A 20,429-nucleotide genomic window follows, 5' to 3' on the forward strand; every position below is an offset into this window, starting at 1 on the left:
TTCTTTACCCATCTAATACATGACCTCACTGCTCCGTGTCATTCACATAAAATCACATGGGAATCGCGACGAGGAGGAGAGTGGTCCCAACAACTATCCCAACTATCTCCACAGTCAGACCTTTAGCGGGAGCGTGGTCAGCGACAGCGGTTCCTGGAAGAGATCTGAATGGTTTTATAAGTAAAAACATCTGCTGTGTGAGGTATAGGAAGAGGAGGGGTGTCTGTGAGTCTGGAGAGAGCAAGAGAGACAAACTTTTCCTCCTTTTTTAAAAGCATGAACGCAGAAGCTCGCGTCCCACACTACGACATGACATCCATGGATTCTTACTATTCTATGTCCACGGCACAAAGCAGGGAGCAGCTCTTCAGGACGTTCCCCTCCGCTGACTCGCACAGATACAGTCCCTTCCTGCTCAGTAACAAGAGCGAGTCTTACGCGGAGAAGTGCCACTCATTGGACGCAGCATCAGCAGCAGCAATTACGGCAACAAGTGGTGAGGACTCTTTCAGCAAATACCAGCTCTTCAGGTCCTCGTGCAAGACGCCCCCCGAGGAGGACAGAGCGCACGAGGAGACAGGAGGACACAACGGGACTGTCCACTGCTATGGTGAGACAAGCGCATTATGGATGATTTTAAGAATGCCTTTGTTTTACTTCACTTTTAGTTTTGTTTTATTTAAGAACGCGATTTATCGAAATTATGGAGGGAGACAACAACAGGACTAGAACAAAGACTAAAGAGTAAAACTTATAAAGCACTTTAGTGACATGCTCTGCTCCAACACTGCTGTTTTTGTGAGTTATTGCAGATGCTTTGTGCGCGTATTATTGCGTAATTTTACGTGTTTTCAAAGGCAACAGATGGAAGTGTTTTCAGGTCCCTGGCAGAAAGTGAACCATCTCAAACGCTGATTGTGATGACTCTTAAATCCCGCTTATTCACGCTGGGATAAGTAAACGTGCTGGTGATAAAAGCTCTTCTAGTGTATATTTGCATGTGCCTCTGTGCTCTCCAAATGGCGCCTCTGTGCGTAAAGAGGTTAAGACGTTTGTGCGTAATATCCAGTCTAACACATTTTCTCTTGATCAAACCCTTCATTGCATTAGTGCTTTGGTTTAACTCGATAAGCTGCATTACAATCCTTAATGTCGTGGCTGAGACGCACAATTGAATTAACAGGTTTTCAGATGAGCTTCAAACTGTTCAGACGCGACAGTCGCCGCTGATTGGCTCCAATTAGGCCGCGCTGTGCGCCGCGCGCGAGGTGCTGCAGGATCACGGCTCTAATAGGACTAATGATCATTTGTGCAGTAGCTGTAAAGAGGCTAAATTGTTGAGGTCGACTTGGGTTAAATCCTCTTTATTCTAATCCCAATTTGAACGTCCCAACAAAGAGCATCGAAGTGGAAACGCAGAAAGAGGCCTGCAACTTTTTACAACAAAACGCAGCAAAGTCAATCAGATTATAACAACTTAAAATAAATAAAGTGTGTGTTTGTTTGCTCATTAAACACGTGAACAGCTTTGTTACAAAATAGAGCAAATGACATCAAACGCCTCACGTTTCATTCATTTTAGGATTTTGTAAAAAAATAAATAAATATGACTTTTGCATTTATTATTATTTAACTAAATCCACAAAAACGTGTCCATGAAATCCAAATTACGCACAACAGGAATTAAGCAAAATGAACGGACTGAATTTAATTGAAAACAAATTATATTTTAAGACACACGATCATGTTATTTTGCCAATAAAAAAAATGAAATAGGCTAATTATATTTGTGCTTTTACGGTTGAGTGGTTTTGGTTCCTGCAGAGGCCTGTCCATCAGCTTTACGCACGAGCTAGAAGTTTATGGCGGATGTTATGACAGTTTTTGGAAAGCGGCCTCCGGCAATATCCTTTATAGCCTCAAAATATTAGAAACACATATCAATCCTTCACAAAACAGGCGGCTGCTGCTTTTAGGAGCTTTTTAAACAGTGACATCTGCACTGAACTGTGGGCTTGTCTGCAGTTATTATTTACATCCAAACTGTAAAATACCTGTTGATTTAAATGTGTTAAATGTGACACAGAAACAATTAGACTTTACATTTTTAAATATATATTTTTTTACATTCTTCCAGTTTATTTGTGAACAATTACCTTTAAGTTTTATAATAATTAAACAGTGGATTGTTCTTTGAGGCGAATATAGATGCAATCATATGAACAAAACACTGAAATCGTAGGAGGACAATGGCTCAGATTTTGCTGTTGTTAAAAAAACACATTACCTACGTGAAGTGAAATGCATCAGATCCTTAAGAATTTAGAACCAATGAACAGTTTTGTTATTTAATCTTTAGTTCCCCTTCGATTTCACAACTACAGGATCAGATTGTCATATTATTTATCCTTTGAAGGCGCCACTTTTCCAAGCCGAGCGGATTCACGGTGGAGAAAGCAGGAACAAACATGAGCCGTGCAGACCAGGAGACCTCTGACATTAATGCAACTCAGATGTCAACACTGTGTTTGCTTTATTTCTCTGCCCTCAATACCCAAACATCCTCCTCCATCTCCTCCATCTGATCTGATCCTAGGTTAAGATCCCTATTTCGCCTCCAAAATAAAATCAGATTCATGTGGCGTCATTCTTCAACACTTTTCACTTGTTTACCTTGTGATTAAAAGATGACGCTACAACCCCACTCTCCGACATAAACATGAATGAAAGAGGATAGCGAAATGTGCTCAGCAAAGTCGAGATGAAAAATGATAAATGATTCCTCATGTTTAGATTGAGAAATGTCAGACTTTGGCTTGTTGCTTCCTCGTTCATTTCTTTTATGAAACCTTTAGTTACACTGGGTAAACTAAAGACTTTATTGTGGTATTTATGTCTTTATTGAGTCAAAGGAGAATTTTAGGAATGAAAAACAGTGAAGGAACGTGGCAAAGTAAGTGCAAATGTTAGGTATCTGTACTTTTTTACTTCTTTTACGTCACTACATTTGAGAGCAGGGTCTTTACTTTCTGCTTCATTTTTGAACCGAAAAGTAAAAGTGTTTTTGATTATTGTATGAGACCTGCTGAAAACGCTGAGGGGTTTATTTTTAACAGGTTTGTAATTCGAGAAAACAAAAATATACAAAGAAAAACAGCCAGAAAAAACTATCGATTCAGTTGTTTCTGTTGAACAAAACTCAGCACAAATCTTTATCAAAAAACACTACATTTGAAGCTTTGTAAAACTCAAAATCTGCATGAAATACTTTGACTTTTTACTCTTTAAGTACATTTTGAAACAGGTACTTTAATACTTTTACTCACGTCAATGTTTTCATGTGATACTTTTACTTGAGAATTCATTTTTTTGCACTTTTACTTCACTAAATTGAGATGAAAACAACTGGTGATGAGTAAAGTAATAATTTAAAAAAAAGCAGAAGAAAGTACCACGTCTGTACTCAGGTTTACCACAAAATACATGATTGTATAATACTGCAGTCCATAACAGAAGTAACAGAGCTCAGAGGAATATTTGACCGAATCGGAGGAGTTTATGTGTGACTTAAGATGCTCTAATAAGATGATGATGTGACACAGAGGATTACACTAAGCCAACAGCACAGCAGCTTAAACTCACAGTACTAACTCAAATATACGCAATTTATTAATGAGAATGTACTGGATTCACACATATAAACTTATTTGAGCTGTTCATTAATTAGAAACTGTTATAAAATGCACAAAAACCCAACACCGACACTCAAACGTTCTACTTAACAGCTCAATCCCGGCACGCTCCTCCATATTTGTAGTCCCAGGAGACGACACTTCCTCATTGGATGTGTCAGGGTCTTCTCTTGAACTGTGCCCTCTGGCCTCTCGTCCTGCCCTCCTCACACACCCCAGACCAGGGCAAATCCATTTGAAACCCCCATTCAAAAGCTCAAGCAGCTGGACCAGACAGCTCTGCAACATTTGGGCTCCAGTGGTGCACAGTAAACATTTAACTAGACTGGGACGAGGCAAAGGGCGATACTTTTATGGGTGAGAGTTGTTGAACGGCGGGTCTCAGTAAATTAGGATGGATTAAATGTGTGACATGTAGACGCTCGCTGCTGTCATGTCCGGTTTACTTTTTACGTCAGACGCGGATATGATTTTAGTTTAAACTCAAAAAATGAATTTAGTAACTTGAGAAGAAGGTTTTCATCTCATTTTCATTTAACAAGAGATACGTTTGTTTACATTTCACCCATAATTTGTGAAGCTTAAACTTTAGCATTTGTGGCACGAATAAAACACAACTAAATTTCCCATGATGCATTTTGACACGCTAAACACCCCTGTCAATTTGTTTTCTCTCCCCCATAAAATGTAACTTTTTCCACAAATTGTTTCCAGAGTTTACACAATATTTCAAATCAAAGTTTGTCTAAAACTTTCAGACTTTTAAAATCACTTTGGAGAGCACGTCCGCTGCCTCTATAAGTTGTGTTCCATTTTATATAAAGGTAAAACTAAAGAATTGTGCACTCCAGACTGAGAAATAGTATTCACAGTGCCCAAACCTGAGCAAAAACATATTGCCCAAATCCGTAGTCCTGCCAGCCTTGACCCATTTCCATGTGTAATGTAAATTCATTTCCCTGTCCCGTTCTGGTCCAGTGCCCCTGTGTGTCGCCCTGCTTCTCTGCCTCCTCCACATTTAACACGAGTCGACCGCTTGGCCTCTCGTAATGGTCCGTGCGCCTCGATCAGTCACATCGGGCCGTAATGGGAACCAGCCCCAAGCCCAGACGAACGGGCCACTCCTCAGCCCCGTCCTGACATGAGTGGAGGTGACATGGACTCAGGATCACTTTACCGTTTAGCTTCAAGTTTTGGCAGCACAATTTACATTAGTCTCAGTTTGCATAGACGAGTGAGTGAGAGAGAGAAAATGTTTTGCCTTTTTGTCACCGCTTTCCCTATGTAACAGTGAGGCATCAGGGAATATATGACATGGCAGGAGATTAGCTGTTAAAATAGTTTAGGTTTGGTCTGGGACATTATTTTATTTCTGATTGATTTAGCTGCTTACTTACACTAATAGGATCAAAATATACATGAGTAAGAAGACATTTTCTGTTCTAAAAGTAAAAATTGGTGTTGTCTTTAGTTGGAACAATACTTTTTGAGTGTTTTATGTATTTATCATGAGTATTTTTACTTTATACTGGTGGGAAACTTGTTATTTTTCTGTATTATAATGAGATTTGAAGTGTAGAGGGTTGAAAAAATAACTTAGAATAACTTAAATGACTTTTTATAGACACAAACTGACTACTAAAGTGTTTAATTCTGCTGTTTTTTAATTGCAATTTGGTATAATAAGGTTAAAACACATTTACAATAGTTTTTGGGGGTCTTATATATTTATCTTGAGTATTTTTACTTTGTGCCAGTGGGAAACCTGTTATTTTTCTGTATTACAATGAGATTTGAAGTGTAGAGGGTTGAAAAAATAACTTAAATGACTTTTTATAGACACAAACTGACTACCAAAGTGTTTAATTCTGCTGTTTTTTAATTGCAATTTGTATAATTTGGTTAAAAACACACAACAATACAATAGTTTTTGGAGGATAGTGGCATAAATTAGTTCCAATATTATCGATTATTGTCTATATTTTGTGATTTTTTGAGCTCGAACTGTTGTTATCGTGACAGGCCTGGTTGTGTTTGCTGTAAAGGATTTTGAAATTTCATGCTTGAGCTATTTTCAAACCATTTCAGACCAAAATTCTGCGTAATCTGGAACTAATAAAACTTAAAATTATAGCCCGTTATGTTTGTTCTAATATAAAATCAAATAAAAGTAACAAGTGTACCAAACATACTCTTATAATCGATTTTATGAGACTTTACCATGTTTTATATTTATCAATGGCGCATGTGTGTATAATGAACTCCCTTTACCAACAAAATATGCTGGTGCACAACTTTCCGCTCTGGAATGTTCTCGTACGATTGGAAAACAAAAACAGTGGAAGAGAAAGGCTGCGCTTTAAAGTTGGATGGAAACATTTGGAAGTGAGGTGGTGGAGACGGCTCAGAGGGGAGTGTATGGATCAGACGTGATTTATCTGTCTTAAAGGCGTTTTGCGCTTCTTCTCAGTCTGTGAATTTTAGGGAGAATCAATCATCGTCATTCAGTCAACAGGGTTTAATATCAAAGTGTTGAGAGACTTCAGAACATCAGCAAAAACCTCACTCGCAAAACGGCCTGGCTACGGTTGTGTAACGGCAAGAAAAAGGTAGTTTCTGTTATTTAAAGTATGAGATTTTTACATTTTTACAAACACGTGAGCAAAAAGTTGATGCATAATGAGCAAAATGTTTATTAAGAATGATTTACACTTCATAATTAAGGGGTTAAAATGAGATAGATAGGGCTAAATCATTCTTAATAAACTATTTTAATTAAGTTTACATGCTTTAGTTATTATAAAGTGACCAAATGTTACTAAAACGTGCATGAAAGTACATATAGAAAATGATAAAAAACAACAAAAATACAAATTAGATGTGTAGATTTCAGAAAAAGCACTGGTACGACAGACCTGACGTCAATTCAGGGGTAAATGCTCTTTATCAATTATAAGAAATTCAATCAAAATTTGCGATTCTTCTAAGTTAGCAACCAAAAAAAACTCCTTAATTATCCAAAAACTGATCTGAATCCACACTTTTGCTAAAATTCTATCATAAACTAAGCCAACTTCTGTAAAAAATGTGCTTTGTTTTATTCCTCTGACCAATACTTTTCGAGATATAAACGCACCTTGACATCATCTGTGTACTCAGCTTAGTTTTGCTCTGATTCCTCGTCTATTCATAGCGTCTTGTGAAAGTGACACCACATCACATTTATATAATTTGTGGTCCGGTCACAGGCACGCACTGGGCATCTGTACGTCAGAATCCATCTATCCAAAGCACTACCCGAGATATATTCATTGACCCAAACTCTTTTCAAAGTACTTTCTAAGCTTATGCTGAGACAAAAACGCCTGCTCTGATCGCTGTTAAAACAAATACTTCTCACACATGCAGCGCTCTCTTCCCAGTCTCATATATCTTTCCACTATTTGGGAATTTTCTCTGTTCAGTTTGTGTAACAAGTTGTTAATCTCCGGCAGTCTCCGTGTGCTGTGTAATTTATGAGTCTTCCTCTTAACACCGTGCGTTGACCCCAGTCGTCCCAGTCTATAAAGGAGAGAGCGAAGGTGCCCTGTCGCTTTACAGCCGCTTAAATTAGACTTTGATGTTGGGCCCTTGGTTTTTAACTGGGCTTTAATGGGCGTCCTGCACCACTGTCTGACCCTGTCCCAAACACGACACAGGTACTCACGGCTGTGCACACGGGAACAGGATTATACTTTATTACAGTGGCACTAGGGCTGACAAAAGTACTGTAAATCACATACTAATCAATAGTGTTAGTGCTAGGACTTGACACTCATTTTTAGCAAGTATCGATACTAAAAAACAGGGCGAAATTTGAGGTTTACTGAACAGTTTTTGAATGATCCTGAGTTTTATCCGAAAGAGTGTAAGACCACGTTGTATCATAAAGAAAGGACTGTTATTTTGTGTTGAAAATGGTCTAAAAAAAAAGAAAAAAAAAGAGAAAAGAGCTGCTTTATATTCTCATTTCGGAGTACTGAGTTTGTACTTTTTTTTTTTTTTACATTTGAAGAATATTGTTTTTTTAGCTGCTTGTTTATTGCGTCTTGAATTGTTTTTCTTTTTTTTATATTTATCAATTCATATTATCCAGTGAATTCTCATAAATCCATAACCCAAAATGGCAATGTTTTGTACTTAAAATAGTAAAAATGTAAATATGTAAATGTAATAACTGCAGAAGTACTCATTACTGCATGTCTCGTGTACTTCTACTTCATCCCGACTGTGTTTCCGTGTCACTTTTTACAAACACAAGCTTGTTTCTGTGTGTAGATATCTGTCCTAAATGGTTTGTGGGTTCTATAGTAAAAAATAAATGACCCACGTGAGGCGCGGTGAGTTAAACGAGCTACGTGAACGTCTAAGTTTGGAGGGTCAACGAGTTCGGACAATTACTTCAATGTTAATCCAATTGTATTTATTTTTGTAGGGCCCACAACAGCAGTCGCCTCGTGGGGCTTCACTCAATTATTGATTTAACCAACAGGAAGTTACAAAATCAAACAATGAACCGTTATTGGTGAATGAAAACAAAGCAGATTAACCAAACTTCAGTCTATGAAAGAAACGAGACCAAGAAACGCAGCAAAAACAAAGAAAATACAGTTAAAGTTGTGCTCAATAAGACATGGCGTTTGGCTGTTTGGAGGCGAAGCTCTTTTGTTTTCAGTCCTCTCCCCCTAAGCGCTCTGCATATGGCCGCCGCCGCTGTAGGAGGGCCCACTGCTGGTCACCTGAGGGATTGCCGCAGACCTCACCAATAACACAGGCCCTGGACTGTCACAATAGTCTGGTCCGGCCAAAAGCAGATCTGTGACGTGAATCTAAACAGCCGTCTTTGATCAGCGAGCGTCCTGACAGCTCTCTGGAGGGGTGAGCGGTGCCTTCCAGGGGAATATGGTGAAATAACTCCCCAGTATTTACGCTTGGATAAAACACGCTTGCTCCCTTCAAGCTTTAACAGGATGTGTGTTAGTCATGGACATAGAGAGTCATGGTTGTGGATGTTAGCCCCCCGCTGAGACCCCCACCACCAAAACACAGTCCATCTCGATTTGTGTGTAAGGAAAACATCCAGTGATCACACAGTCCTGGGATCTTGAGTGGTCTGCAGGGAAACCATAAAGACTAGCATAAATCTTTAGTGCAATACTTAACATGAATTAGTGGCACGTATGCACATCTTAAAAGTAACATTATCTGTCCATTAAGACGAATGAAACGCAGTAAAAAGTCATATTTGAAGATTGTACGGGGGAGGAAAGTCATGCAGCTCATTACATGGACCTTTATCTAGTAACTTTGTGATTACGAAACAAAAATATTACTACTACTGCTGATTTAAATGACAATACATCACTTAAAAAGGATATATTTTGTGTCGTAAAACAGCTAAAACATATAACTCCATTGCATCATCAGACGTTAGACATTTTCCCTCAACTAAAGCAACTCTTTCGAACACAACAATTTTGATTTGTTTTGAACCCCTGCGGTTACCCTGTTTTCTGTGTCAGTCCCCGTCTGGCTGTTATTCACGACTAAAACGCGCAACAAATACGTAAATAAGTTTGTTGACAACTCTGGCGAAGGTGAAACTCATTCATGCAGTTTTTGGCACAGCTCTGCGTACATTCTACTATCTTGCAAAATGTTTAGTATCGTTTGATTTATGGAAAGTATGAAACGATTATAATTTATGTCATTTTGATATGGGGTGGAACAAAGGCATTACTGGGTGCCGGGTTGTGAAACGACTTGGCGTGCAGCGCTCCATGTGTGGCTGCCTCTAGGATCTTGCCGTAATTCGATGATGATTGTGTGATGTTGTGGAAAGCAGACACCATAATTTCAGACTTAGGCAAACGAGTGTTGCTATTTACTACGGCTCCCATCACCGCTGCGTGACTCAAACCAGCACGCATATATCAATCTCGCTGGTACATACATTTATGGGTATTAAGTCACCTTGCCGTGGGATTGTCACAACTGATTTGCCTGGTTTCAGACACAAAACGCCATTTATAAGCTCTCTTTTCTCTCTCTTTTGGCTGTCCCGAAGCCCGTAGCTTAACTGTAAAACCTCAGGCAGCTCTCTGATCATAAATTTCCACTGCGGTGTCACTGCCAGCTTTCTTGTCTAAGCTGCCAGTCCGTTTGGGTTGTCACTAAAAGTTGTAGGATAGTTTATAAAGACATGTTTGAAATATTGTATTACGAGGACTCAACCATGTTTTCGTGTAAGGTCTATCGATGAACATAAAGGAAGGAAACATGTGGGAAAAACATAAGAAGAAGAATTCAGGCCTTATGAATGGTTTGAGTTGCAGGGGGAAAGGTAAAAATAGTCAGATTGGGATCCAAACGTGATAGTTTTCTAATTTAGTTTCGTTTTTTTCTATTTAGTCACTCATTTTAGCATCTTTGTTCCATTGTCCATTGGATACACCTTTTATTTACTTTTATTTCTGCATTGATAACTATAAAAGTAAACCTCTGTAGTAATTAGTATTCATTCTTTTCTTCGTCTGTGCAGTATCGTGTACTTCAATACTGCTCTTATCGATACAGCGGTCACTTCTTTTACTCAAACCTCGCTCATATCCTCTAGTTATTTCCAGTCCGGTCTCGTCTACACTCTCATAAAGTTGTCAGGTTAGAGCCAGGAGGCGAGAGAGTCGTTTATCTGATTCTCAGCACTTTGTCAGTAATAGAAAAAGGCGACACATGCCCCCAGCGACCAGTGGCCATTTTGGGTAACGATCTGAGAGGTGATGAGTATAGATAGTCCAGCAGACGTGGGGTCATTCGCAGAACTAAAGTTGGAGATTTAAAGATACGTTTGGAGCAATTAAACTGCAGTTAGTTAGTGAGGATGTTAAAATATCAAAATGTAATGCTTTATTATGTGTGCAGTGTGTATTTGTACTATACCTGCTGCAGTTTGCATCACTTCATTATTAGCAGTTATCTCGTTAAATCACAAACGATCTTTTTCAACACTTTATGTGCGGTACGGTCGAGGCCTGTCGCAGTATTTACCGCATCGATTGTTGTCTTTATTGTTCAGTAATCGATCAATTTTACAGTCGTTTGAGGATCAGTGTTTATCGTGGGTCTTTTTGTGTTCCAGTTTGTAAGATTTAGTTATTTTTTGGCACTACGAGGAGAACTGTGAGGTAGAGGTTTGAATAAATAACTTGTATGGCTCCAATAATGAGTCATAGAAGTTATACAAACCAACTACTGTTTCAATCTGCTTTTTATTTATTGCAGCTCATGTTTTTCGCAGTGTTGTACATTTATACATTTAGTAATTGTGGATAATCCTACTTTAGTTTCAGTATTATCATTTTCTTCAATATTATATTTAACTTGAGTTGCACAGTCTGTAAATAAAATAAGTTAAGTGTAAGTTTTTTCTTCTCGTGCTCAGGTAAAAACAGCTCCGGCCTGAGTGACTCTGCTGTGGCCCCAGACTCAGACGCAGGTGGGATGGAGTCCAGCTTTCTGTCTTCAAAGGAGTCGAGCGTGAAGGGCAGCTCCGAGCGCACCCCGACCTCTGACCTCAGCCCCCTGGACAAAGGCGACGGCGGGGAGAGCAACAAGGGCAAGAAGAGACGCAACCGCACCACCTTCACCAGCTACCAACTGGAGGAGCTGGAGAAGGTGTTTCAGAAGACGCACTATCCAGATGTGTACGCCCGAGAACAGCTGGCTCTGCGCACAGACCTGACCGAGGCCAGAGTCCAGGTAAAAAAATGACTTATTTCACTTTGTAATTTGAAATGAAAAATCTGTACAACAAGTCCCTGCACAAGTAACAAGTTCAATTGTGTAGATTTACTGTAGACACTGTGTTTCAAAGGGTTTACTGACAATAATTCAATGATATTTTTATTTCTTTATCAAGTTATTTACAAAGATTTTAGACGATTGATGAAACAAGAGAATCTTTAAATGTCAAAAGTAATATAAGACTATTAGAGTAACATAACTACACATAACTAACATAAGTACACACTGATTAACCTTAACAAATACTTAAGGGTTAAGAATAATTCAGGCTTGGTCAGTGGTGGGAGAAGTACTGTGTTTTGTTACTGAAGTAAAAGTACAGGTACTGGAACAGAAAAATACTCAAGTAAAAAGTATCATATGAAAAAAATCTACTTAAGTAAAAGTATTAAAGCACCTGTTTAAAAACGTACTTAGAGCAGATTTTGAGCTTCACATGTCGTGATTTTGATAAAGATTTGAACTGAATTTTGTTCAACAAAAACAACTGAACTGATAGTTTTTCTTTGTATATTTTTGTTTTCTCAAACTACAAATGTGTTAAAAATAAACCCTCAGACTTCAGCAGGTCTTAAAAACAATAATGAAAAATACTTTCACTTTTCAGTCCTGTTCAAATATGTAAAGTACTAGTACACATATCTGCTCTCAAGTTAAGTGAAAGTAAAACATATCAAGTTTAAAATGTACTTAAGTAAAGTACAGATACATAAACTTTGTACTTAAGTACCGTACTTTAGTACTTTTACTTCATTACCTTTCACCACTGGGTTTGGTAACTACTTCATTAATACTCTAACCCTCCTAAACCCAAACCCTCAGTTCAGTCATTACAAAACCTGAATCATTCTTAATAAACGATGTCTTTCCTCTGAACCTCCAAAGTGTAAACCGCACGTTTATTCATTTTTACGTGAGAATTACACCTAAACACATGGCCCGATGCATGTGCTCTGTAGGGTCCTTTAAACATCTGCAGCTCTCCAAAGATAACGTCACTCACTGTAAAAACATAGGAGATTTATCTGGTTATGTGGGAGTAGTGAGGAGCGAGAGTGAGGGGAGGAGGGGAGACACGGGGGTTACAGGGGCCAGGCAGGGGCCCAGCGGAGCTGCCTGCGTCTCAGATGTGCACTGTAGGAGAGAGCGTTTCTATGAACACATTACAGCAGATCATTGCCCAAAGAGGGTGGTGTTTTAGTCATTGTTGTGTAATGGACAAGGCAGACATCAGTTATCTCAGACCAAAAGGAGGTAGTAATTACAAGTTATTTTTATTTGAGTATTTGGTTTATTGTATTTGTAACTAAGAGATGTTTTATTGCACATTTTCAGCTTCAGAGTAACAGAATTTTGAACTTTTTCTTTTATTTTTTACTAAAATATAAATCTGATACATCATTTTTACTTATACTTGAGTTGCACATTTCGTTTTAGATAACTTCTTTTTACATGTGTACTATTATTGTTAATTGTGGATATTTGGCTGCTTTGGATGTGGGTAAATTCTTTCTCAGAACTTCTGTCACACATTCCTACAAGTGGAACAAGGCAAGTGACCTCCAGCTATTTCTATATGATCCGAGGGTGAGTGTGTGTGCCCTGGTTCGCCAAAGCCCTCGGATTTGCAGTGTTTTTCTTTCATTAACTTCCTGTTCAGACAAGAATGTGTCCCTGCTGAGGTCTCTGGGGTAGGTGTGAAGTCTTCCCAGGGGCTTTGAGCCAGTTGATATTTTAGGCTCACTTTAGTCAAACAACCTGGAATGATATCTCCCAGGTTTGGGGCTCTTTTCTTTTCTGACTCGTGGCCTCTTGCCCCACTTTTTGTACCAGCCGCTGTCACAATGTGCGGCAGAGAAGTGAACGTCTATATTTGACAGCACTAAACACAGGAGGGTAATGTGAAAAAACTAGTCTGTTTTAACTCTATTATTCTATTTTAATCTGGTGACACATATTTAAACTCACACCTGCACCAGTTTTAATGTTTTATATGGATTTATGGACTAGTTTTGTTTGTATTTATCTGTATTTGAACAGAGCGCCCGTGAAAAAGAGAGTCTGAGCGCTCTCATCGGGCTCTACCTGCATAAATAAAGATACATAAAAATGAAAATGTTCAAAATCTGTAGGATTATATTGATGGAGAAAAAACAAATCATGTTTCAGTTCAGTCCAGTTTTTTAAAAAGTGTTTTCAGGACAAAAACACAGGCCCATTAGACTTACATCACATGAACGTCAGCTTCTTTTACTTCCTTACAGGTCACATTTATGGACTTTTGACCATTAAGAAGAGAATATTTTGTTTTAAATTGTTAATTGCTTTAACGATGAAGCTCATTTGATGCATTCTCTGTCTTACATCTTGCTATATTCAAAGTAACCGTGCATAAATACTCTGAGTAGGCTGACGTCATGGCTCCATATTATAGTAACATACAAATAACAAAAACGATGTTGAAGATTTCCATAGTATTCTGATCTTTTGGGTGCACTAGGGTCAGTCCTGCTGCAGTGAACCAGTTGTTTACCTTTTACCTCTGCACATATTGGGATTAGAACAGGTAATATTAGCAGATCTATGTCACTTTTTTATCTCTGGCATGTGGCCTTTTGTACCAGTGTCTAGTGAAAAGGTGCAGGGTGGGAGTGGGGTCTTTTACTGAGGAGAGAGACAGGAAATGTGCATGGCCCGTGGGGTTATAACTCAACCCCTGAGGCTCTGAAGACTTGCCTTTCTGCACATTTTATCACACACCGGACTGCTTCAGATGGACCCAACTTTACGGCCCTCTCCCTCCCAGCGGTCCTCTTAAACTCTCAAACGGCAAAGATAAAAGACACGAAATGCCTTGTCAGTCAAAAAACACGACGCTCTGGTCTCCACTCATTCACACGTGAAGAATCGCAGCTCATCAGTTCTACAGTTTTTGGGGTGTGACAAAAAATCTAACTGCTGGAGAGAGGCTCAGTGTGCATCTCAGTTTGGCAAAAAAAAAGGAACTATGAAGGTGATTCTGCGCAAGATGTTTGCTTTTTCAGTTTCAAAGGGAAAGTATAGCTCCGTGTTGAGTCATATGTTCTGCGGAAACACCAGCGGGTCAGAGGTGAAAGGTCAGGGGTTTCAATAACACCACCTATCTGAGATTTGCCTTTGAGCGCATGGGCTGAGATGGTATCTGACACATGGAGACCAGCAGACGAAGACGAAGTAGAAGAACCATATGCCCAAAAGGGGAAAGAATGAAAACTTCAAACCACTTAACCCAAACTTTTTCACTTTTGGATTTTTCCCTTTCCTGGTCACAACAGCAAATGATCTACTTCCTCGTTTGTAGTGAATACCCATAGATTTCTGCACATTAGGTTGCTTCTCTTTGGTTTTTATTGAATATTGACAACGTTTATTTCACTAATGGGAAAAAAAAGCTTAAATCTGTGACCTCTGGCAGATCAGACCTATATTCATCGTCCTAAAATAACAACATGTCAACAAGAAGATAACATTTCACAGATTTTTGTTATTGTTGACCTTCTCGTAATCGTAAAAGGAAGTCACAAACTATTTGCTGAAGGATTCCTGAAGGAGTTGAACAAACTTACATTTTAATGAGTAACAAGAGTGGTCAGAGGTGTTTCCAGCGTGTTTTTACTAGCGCTTATGAGTGTTGGAAAAGTGAAGCCAGTCTGAGGCGGGGGATTTCTTTGGCGGACTTTGGTTTTGGGAGCTGACGTGAGTGACAGGAAAGGCGGGTTATCAATCCTCGGAGCCTCGGCGTACTTCAAAGTGTGGTGGGCCTGCTACAGCTCTCCTGCTGGGGCCAGTTTGCCATTTCTCTGCTCTTTCTCTCTGGGGCTGTAACATAAATAAAGGCTCATTGAAAGTCCACCGGCTACTTAAGCTGTCAAGGTCTTTACCAATTACTGTCACGACGCCCAGTGTGCAACACAAAAATATGTTCCTGCTCGTATAATCGCCAACAGGCCTGGCACACGCTGCATAAAAATACTTGGAACTATACCTAAACACGGGGAAGGGAAAGAGTTAAAACTGTATGGGGGAAATTCTTTTGGTTTATGTCATGTGGGTTTTGCAAATAAATCATCACGTATTAGCATGTGACCTGATGACGCTCGTTCTTTTATTATGATTTTTGAGAAAAGACAAATACAAACAAGGCTCAAGACACAAAGAGCGAATGACAAAACAAGTCTAACTGGTATGAAATCCTCTGTAAAGCCTGGCATATGGTGTTTGACATATTTGTGCGATGATACGTCCATGTTCTGTCCGTGTCCACAACTGCAAAGGTATTTTTCCCATTTTACAAACGAGCCCGGCCCTTGACAGTTGGTTCGTTTCTATGTGATAGCTTTTTCTCTGCTGCCAAAAGAACATTCCAAAGGTGTCCATCTATTGTTTCCACCGCAGGACGTGTACGCTCCAGATACACAGTTTTAAAGTCAAGTGGGATGTTAATGTTGAAAATCACTTGCAGTTCTTTATTAATCTCAGTCCAATATTTATGAACAGTCGGACGAACCCAAAACACATGACGATGATGGGATGATGCCCATTCTGATGCAGCTCTGTGTAGTCCACTCGCTTGTGAAATTATGTAGATTTATTACGCTTAATGTCACAATATTTTAACGTCATGGGTTTAAACGTCAAGCTAAATGAGCATTTTGAGGAGTTTTGACAATTCAAGAGATATAATACTTTATTTTGAATTGATAATTGTTACGGCAATGATGCTAATATCTCACGGACTCAGCACATTTTACATTCTGAACTAAAAACACATCGATAACACTGAATCACACATGGATAAATGTCACAAAAGTTGGACTGTTGTGGTGGTATTATGCAAATATCACGTAAAGAAAAGCAGATCAGTAGTGAGAACATATATTTAGACTTCCACTCACTTTGAATGTAATTTAGCTTCAATAAACAACACTCTCCTGTTTACATGTCAAATATGATTATAGAAAACTGAAGAAAACCAGGACAGCCCCTTTCAAACTTTCAAACAAATGGCAGTAGTTCTGTAGCACAATGTAATTATCATGAACTGCTCCTTTGTGACGAGAAACATTCCCAAACCTGTGTATCTGAAGCTAAAATAGACGTTTTATATATATGTACTGCAGCGGTGAAAATAATGTGTTTTTGATTCTAGGTGTGGTTCCAGAATCGCAGAGCCAAATGGAGGAAGAGGGAGCGTTTTGGTCAGATGCAACAGGTTCGGACTCACTTCTCCACGGCTTATGAGCTGCCTCTTCTGTCACGCCATGAGAACTATGCACAGGTACGACATCTGTGTTATGAATTATGGTTTAATAATGAGTGTGGTGGTGTTTTAATCAAGTTATTATCAGAATTAAGAAGGTACTAGTCCACTGAAAAGTACAATATGTTACTTTTTAGGTATTTCTTTTCAAGCTTATTTACCTCTAGGGGGGGACAAGCAGGTTGCATCCACGCAAACGAGTCAGATCTGGTCTATAAACTGTATTTTAATCTTAAAAATGAGGATTATATAAGTGCAAAAACATCTGTAATGATTTTATCTGGACTTCAGTTATTCATTTTTACCAGGATTTTAATCAGAAATGTTGTTTTATCCCATCAGATCCAGAATCCGTCGTGGTTGGGCGGCACCAGCGCAGCCTCTCCTGTCCCGGGCTGCGTGGTTCCCTGTGACACGGTGAGCCCCTGTATGACCCCGCACCCTCACTCCGCCAGTGGAGTGTCTGACTTCCTGGGCGTCCCGAGCTCCGCGGGGCACGTGGGCCAGTCTCACATGGGCAGCCTTTTCGGGTCCTCCTCCGCTGCCATGGCGACGGGCATCAACTCGTACGATCTCAACATGGACCCCGACCGCAAGTCCTCAAGCATCGCAGCTCTCCGCATGAAGGCTAAAGAGCACAGTGCTGCCATATCCTGGGCTACATGATGCGTTCGCTGCACCTAGGACATTATTTTTGGAGATTTTTTACTCAGCCCTACCTGCGTTTAGGTGCAAATATAACAATAATGAAGGCAACGGTTACTACCTTTTGAAATCTGCCATCAAATTATGAAAACGTTGAAGGAAGGTTTGGTGCTGTACTGTAGATTTGAAGCGAAGTACTGACCATCGTAGGACATTTACATGCACTTATAGGATGAATACAGACTTTTACAATGCTTTTATTGTGTGTATGCTTTGCTGGTGCTGTTTTATTTTATTTAAGTTTAAATTTTGGCTCATTTATCTGTCACTATTTTTGTTTTTGTTTTTTTTACCAAGCACCCTTACGCTCAACCAAATCTCTTCATCTATGTAACTTTAGTCTGTTTGACCAGGGGCTATGCAAAGAAAGTCATACACATAGAAAGTAGCGTGGAAAAGGGCGATATAAATAGTTCGAATAGTGTGAACTATCAACCAAAATTTGAAAACTTTGAGGTGGAATGAAAAAGCAGATGAAAGAGGAAGTGGTCAGCTGGTCTCGTAAGCCTGGGAATAGCAGAAGCACAAACCTTTGAACAAAACCAGCTCCGTTTTCTTCCAAAGACTCGTGGGAGTGGACACGCCCTTTACCCTCTGAGCCTCGTCCAGAAAAGTGCCTGAAAGTCAATCACACAGACAGACGCAACAGGGAATCGAACGAGCCAGCTTATCGGGACGTCCTGTGTCTCATCGTCTCTGAAAATTAAGCCAATTGACTAACTATTTGTGTAATTAACTCCTATTAATGTAATTTATTTTCACATTAATGCTTGATATTGGAACCACAGTAGTACAAATCCAAAATAACTTGATATGTTTACAATGAACAAGAAGTGTAATTCATTATTTTGTGTAGTATTTTTACTTTTTATCCCTCAATTCATTACTTATTCATTAGTTATTTGCAGGACTGGCACAGATTTTGATTGACAGAGTAACCCATTTTAAACAGTACACTCTAATACTATTTGGATTTTTTTTTGCATTGAGCTTAAACCATAACAAAAGCTTTCGTTTCGTAACTTGATATCGCCGTGCACCTTTGGTTGAAGAACTCGCCTCCCCCCCCCCACTACTCCTTTAAACTAAACCACATTTATCAGACTTCTGAGCAGGTAGGAAGGAGAAAGGTTATGAGCTGTCAGCGAAGCATCCAAATTACATCCAGTTTTACCCCCAGCTCTATGTCCACGGTATAAATATGATTCGGGATACATGTGAGGGAAAAAGTCAGAAGATCTGGTTAGTGAATATGGGGCCCGCTGTAGGATTGGGCGAAAGGGGGCGAAAGGGGTGGGACTAGAGACTGTGTCCGCTGTTCTGGGAAAAGGACAGTGCACACAGCTGCGCTCAGGGGGTAAATGCAAAACAAACATGCCTGCAGATATACTTCCCCTCTCAGCTGTCATGGCTCTGCTTTCAAAGACCCCCAAACCCCTCCTCGACAAATCCTCACCCACCTTTGATACACACAGGGACGTACACAGTCATCATTACACTTCGGACTGTCCATTGGTTGTGTCCTGATGGTGCTGGGGGAAAGGGGGGTGGAGGAACGCTGTGGGCTGTTTTAATTAACGTTGAGCCGTGTGAGTATTGTGTGTCAGGACAGAAACGGTAACGCAGAAGTCCTCACAAGTATACATTTACTCTCAGGTTTATGTATCACGTACATGTGCATATTTTTCATTTCTGATTTCATATTTTTAGGTGAACAATTGTATTACATGTCCTTGATAATGCACTCGGAGTGATATTTCTCAGTTGACCCTGGGCTCTTGATATATTAGTTTATAATCCAGACAGACACGTTTTATGACATATTCAGAGGTGGGTAGAGGTCAGAAATTAGACTCAAGTAAACTTTGGAGTCGCTTCAAAATGATATCACTAATAGACGTAAAAGTAAAAAAGTGTTTGGGTAAAATACTACTCAAGTACTAGTAATTGTACAAGTAACTGTGGAAGGATAGAACTTCAATTAACGCACAAAATCTAGATCAAAAAAAGGAGAAAACTTAATTATATCTGAAGGAGATGTGCAAGAAACACAAGTCATTTTATATTATCAAGATAAAGTTTTTGTCACATGTACTTTCTCACAGTGGGAAGAGTAAACTAAACTTTTGTTCAACTTTTACTCATGTTACTTTATAAATAAATAAATAAATGTTTAAATTAAATTACAATATTAAAGTAGGAGTGAAAGGATGGTGTTTTAAAACAATTTGGAGAACGACCATTTTATTAGAAACATTAGTTAAGTAAATTTAACTAGTACTAGCCACTTCTGCACGTATTTAACATAAGGTAAACTTTGAAACATTTTTTAATTTTTCTGCCCACAGCCCTCGTCTCTAAAACCCAAAAGGACTGGGATGACATAACGCTCCAGTATGCTGAATAACTAACTTTATTTTCTCGTACTACTGAAGCCATATGATCAGTTTATGAGCAATTCTATGTTAAGAATATATTGTTGTGCGTTGTGAGTGTATTTTGTGCATGCATAAACTGGATGTGTGTTAACATTTGTATTTTCAGTTTCTCATTTTGTTTTATTTGATGCGTTTTTGAGTTGCTATTTGTGTTTTTTTCTCATTATACAATTCAACTAAAATTGAAGGATTCATTTCGTGGCTTTAAGCTGTCGACATATTCTTGTGTTTTGTGTGTAAATAAAAGACAATAAGTTATTACATTTGAAGTAGTGTGTGTCAAGTTATAAGAGGTCCCATAAAGATAAGAGCTGAAGGTTGTAGAGGAGACTATTCCCAGAGCAGACAGAACCGTCCTAACAGAGCAGTAAAAACACTGGATCAGCTAAATGAGGCCACTTGAGTCACTTTAAAGACACGACTTTCATCTTCTGATAAACACAGTGGTGCGTC

The 20,429-nt window shown here is 39.2% G+C and overlaps 1 protein-coding gene across 1 annotated transcript; it reads left to right on the plus strand.

Moving 5' to 3' along the window:
* Positions 1-70: 70 nt before the first annotated feature.
* On the plus strand, positions 71-18,404 carry alx4a (ALX homeobox 4a). The gene is made up of 4 exons (XM_033989487.2): positions 71-610; positions 11,173-11,489; positions 16,723-16,851; positions 17,176-18,404. Exons 1-4 carry the CDS (start codon positions 277-279, stop codon positions 17,497-17,499), a joined length of 1,104 nt encoding a protein of 367 aa, XP_033845378.1. The 5' UTR covers positions 71-276; the 3' UTR covers positions 17,500-18,404.
* The last annotated feature ends 2,025 nt before the right edge of the window (positions 18,405-20,429 follow it).

This window comes from Periophthalmus magnuspinnatus, chromosome 3 (assembly GCF_009829125.3).
Source record: "Periophthalmus magnuspinnatus isolate fPerMag1 chromosome 3, fPerMag1.2.pri, whole genome shotgun sequence".
NCBI lineage: Eukaryota > Metazoa > Chordata > Actinopteri > Gobiiformes > Gobiidae > Periophthalmus > Periophthalmus magnuspinnatus.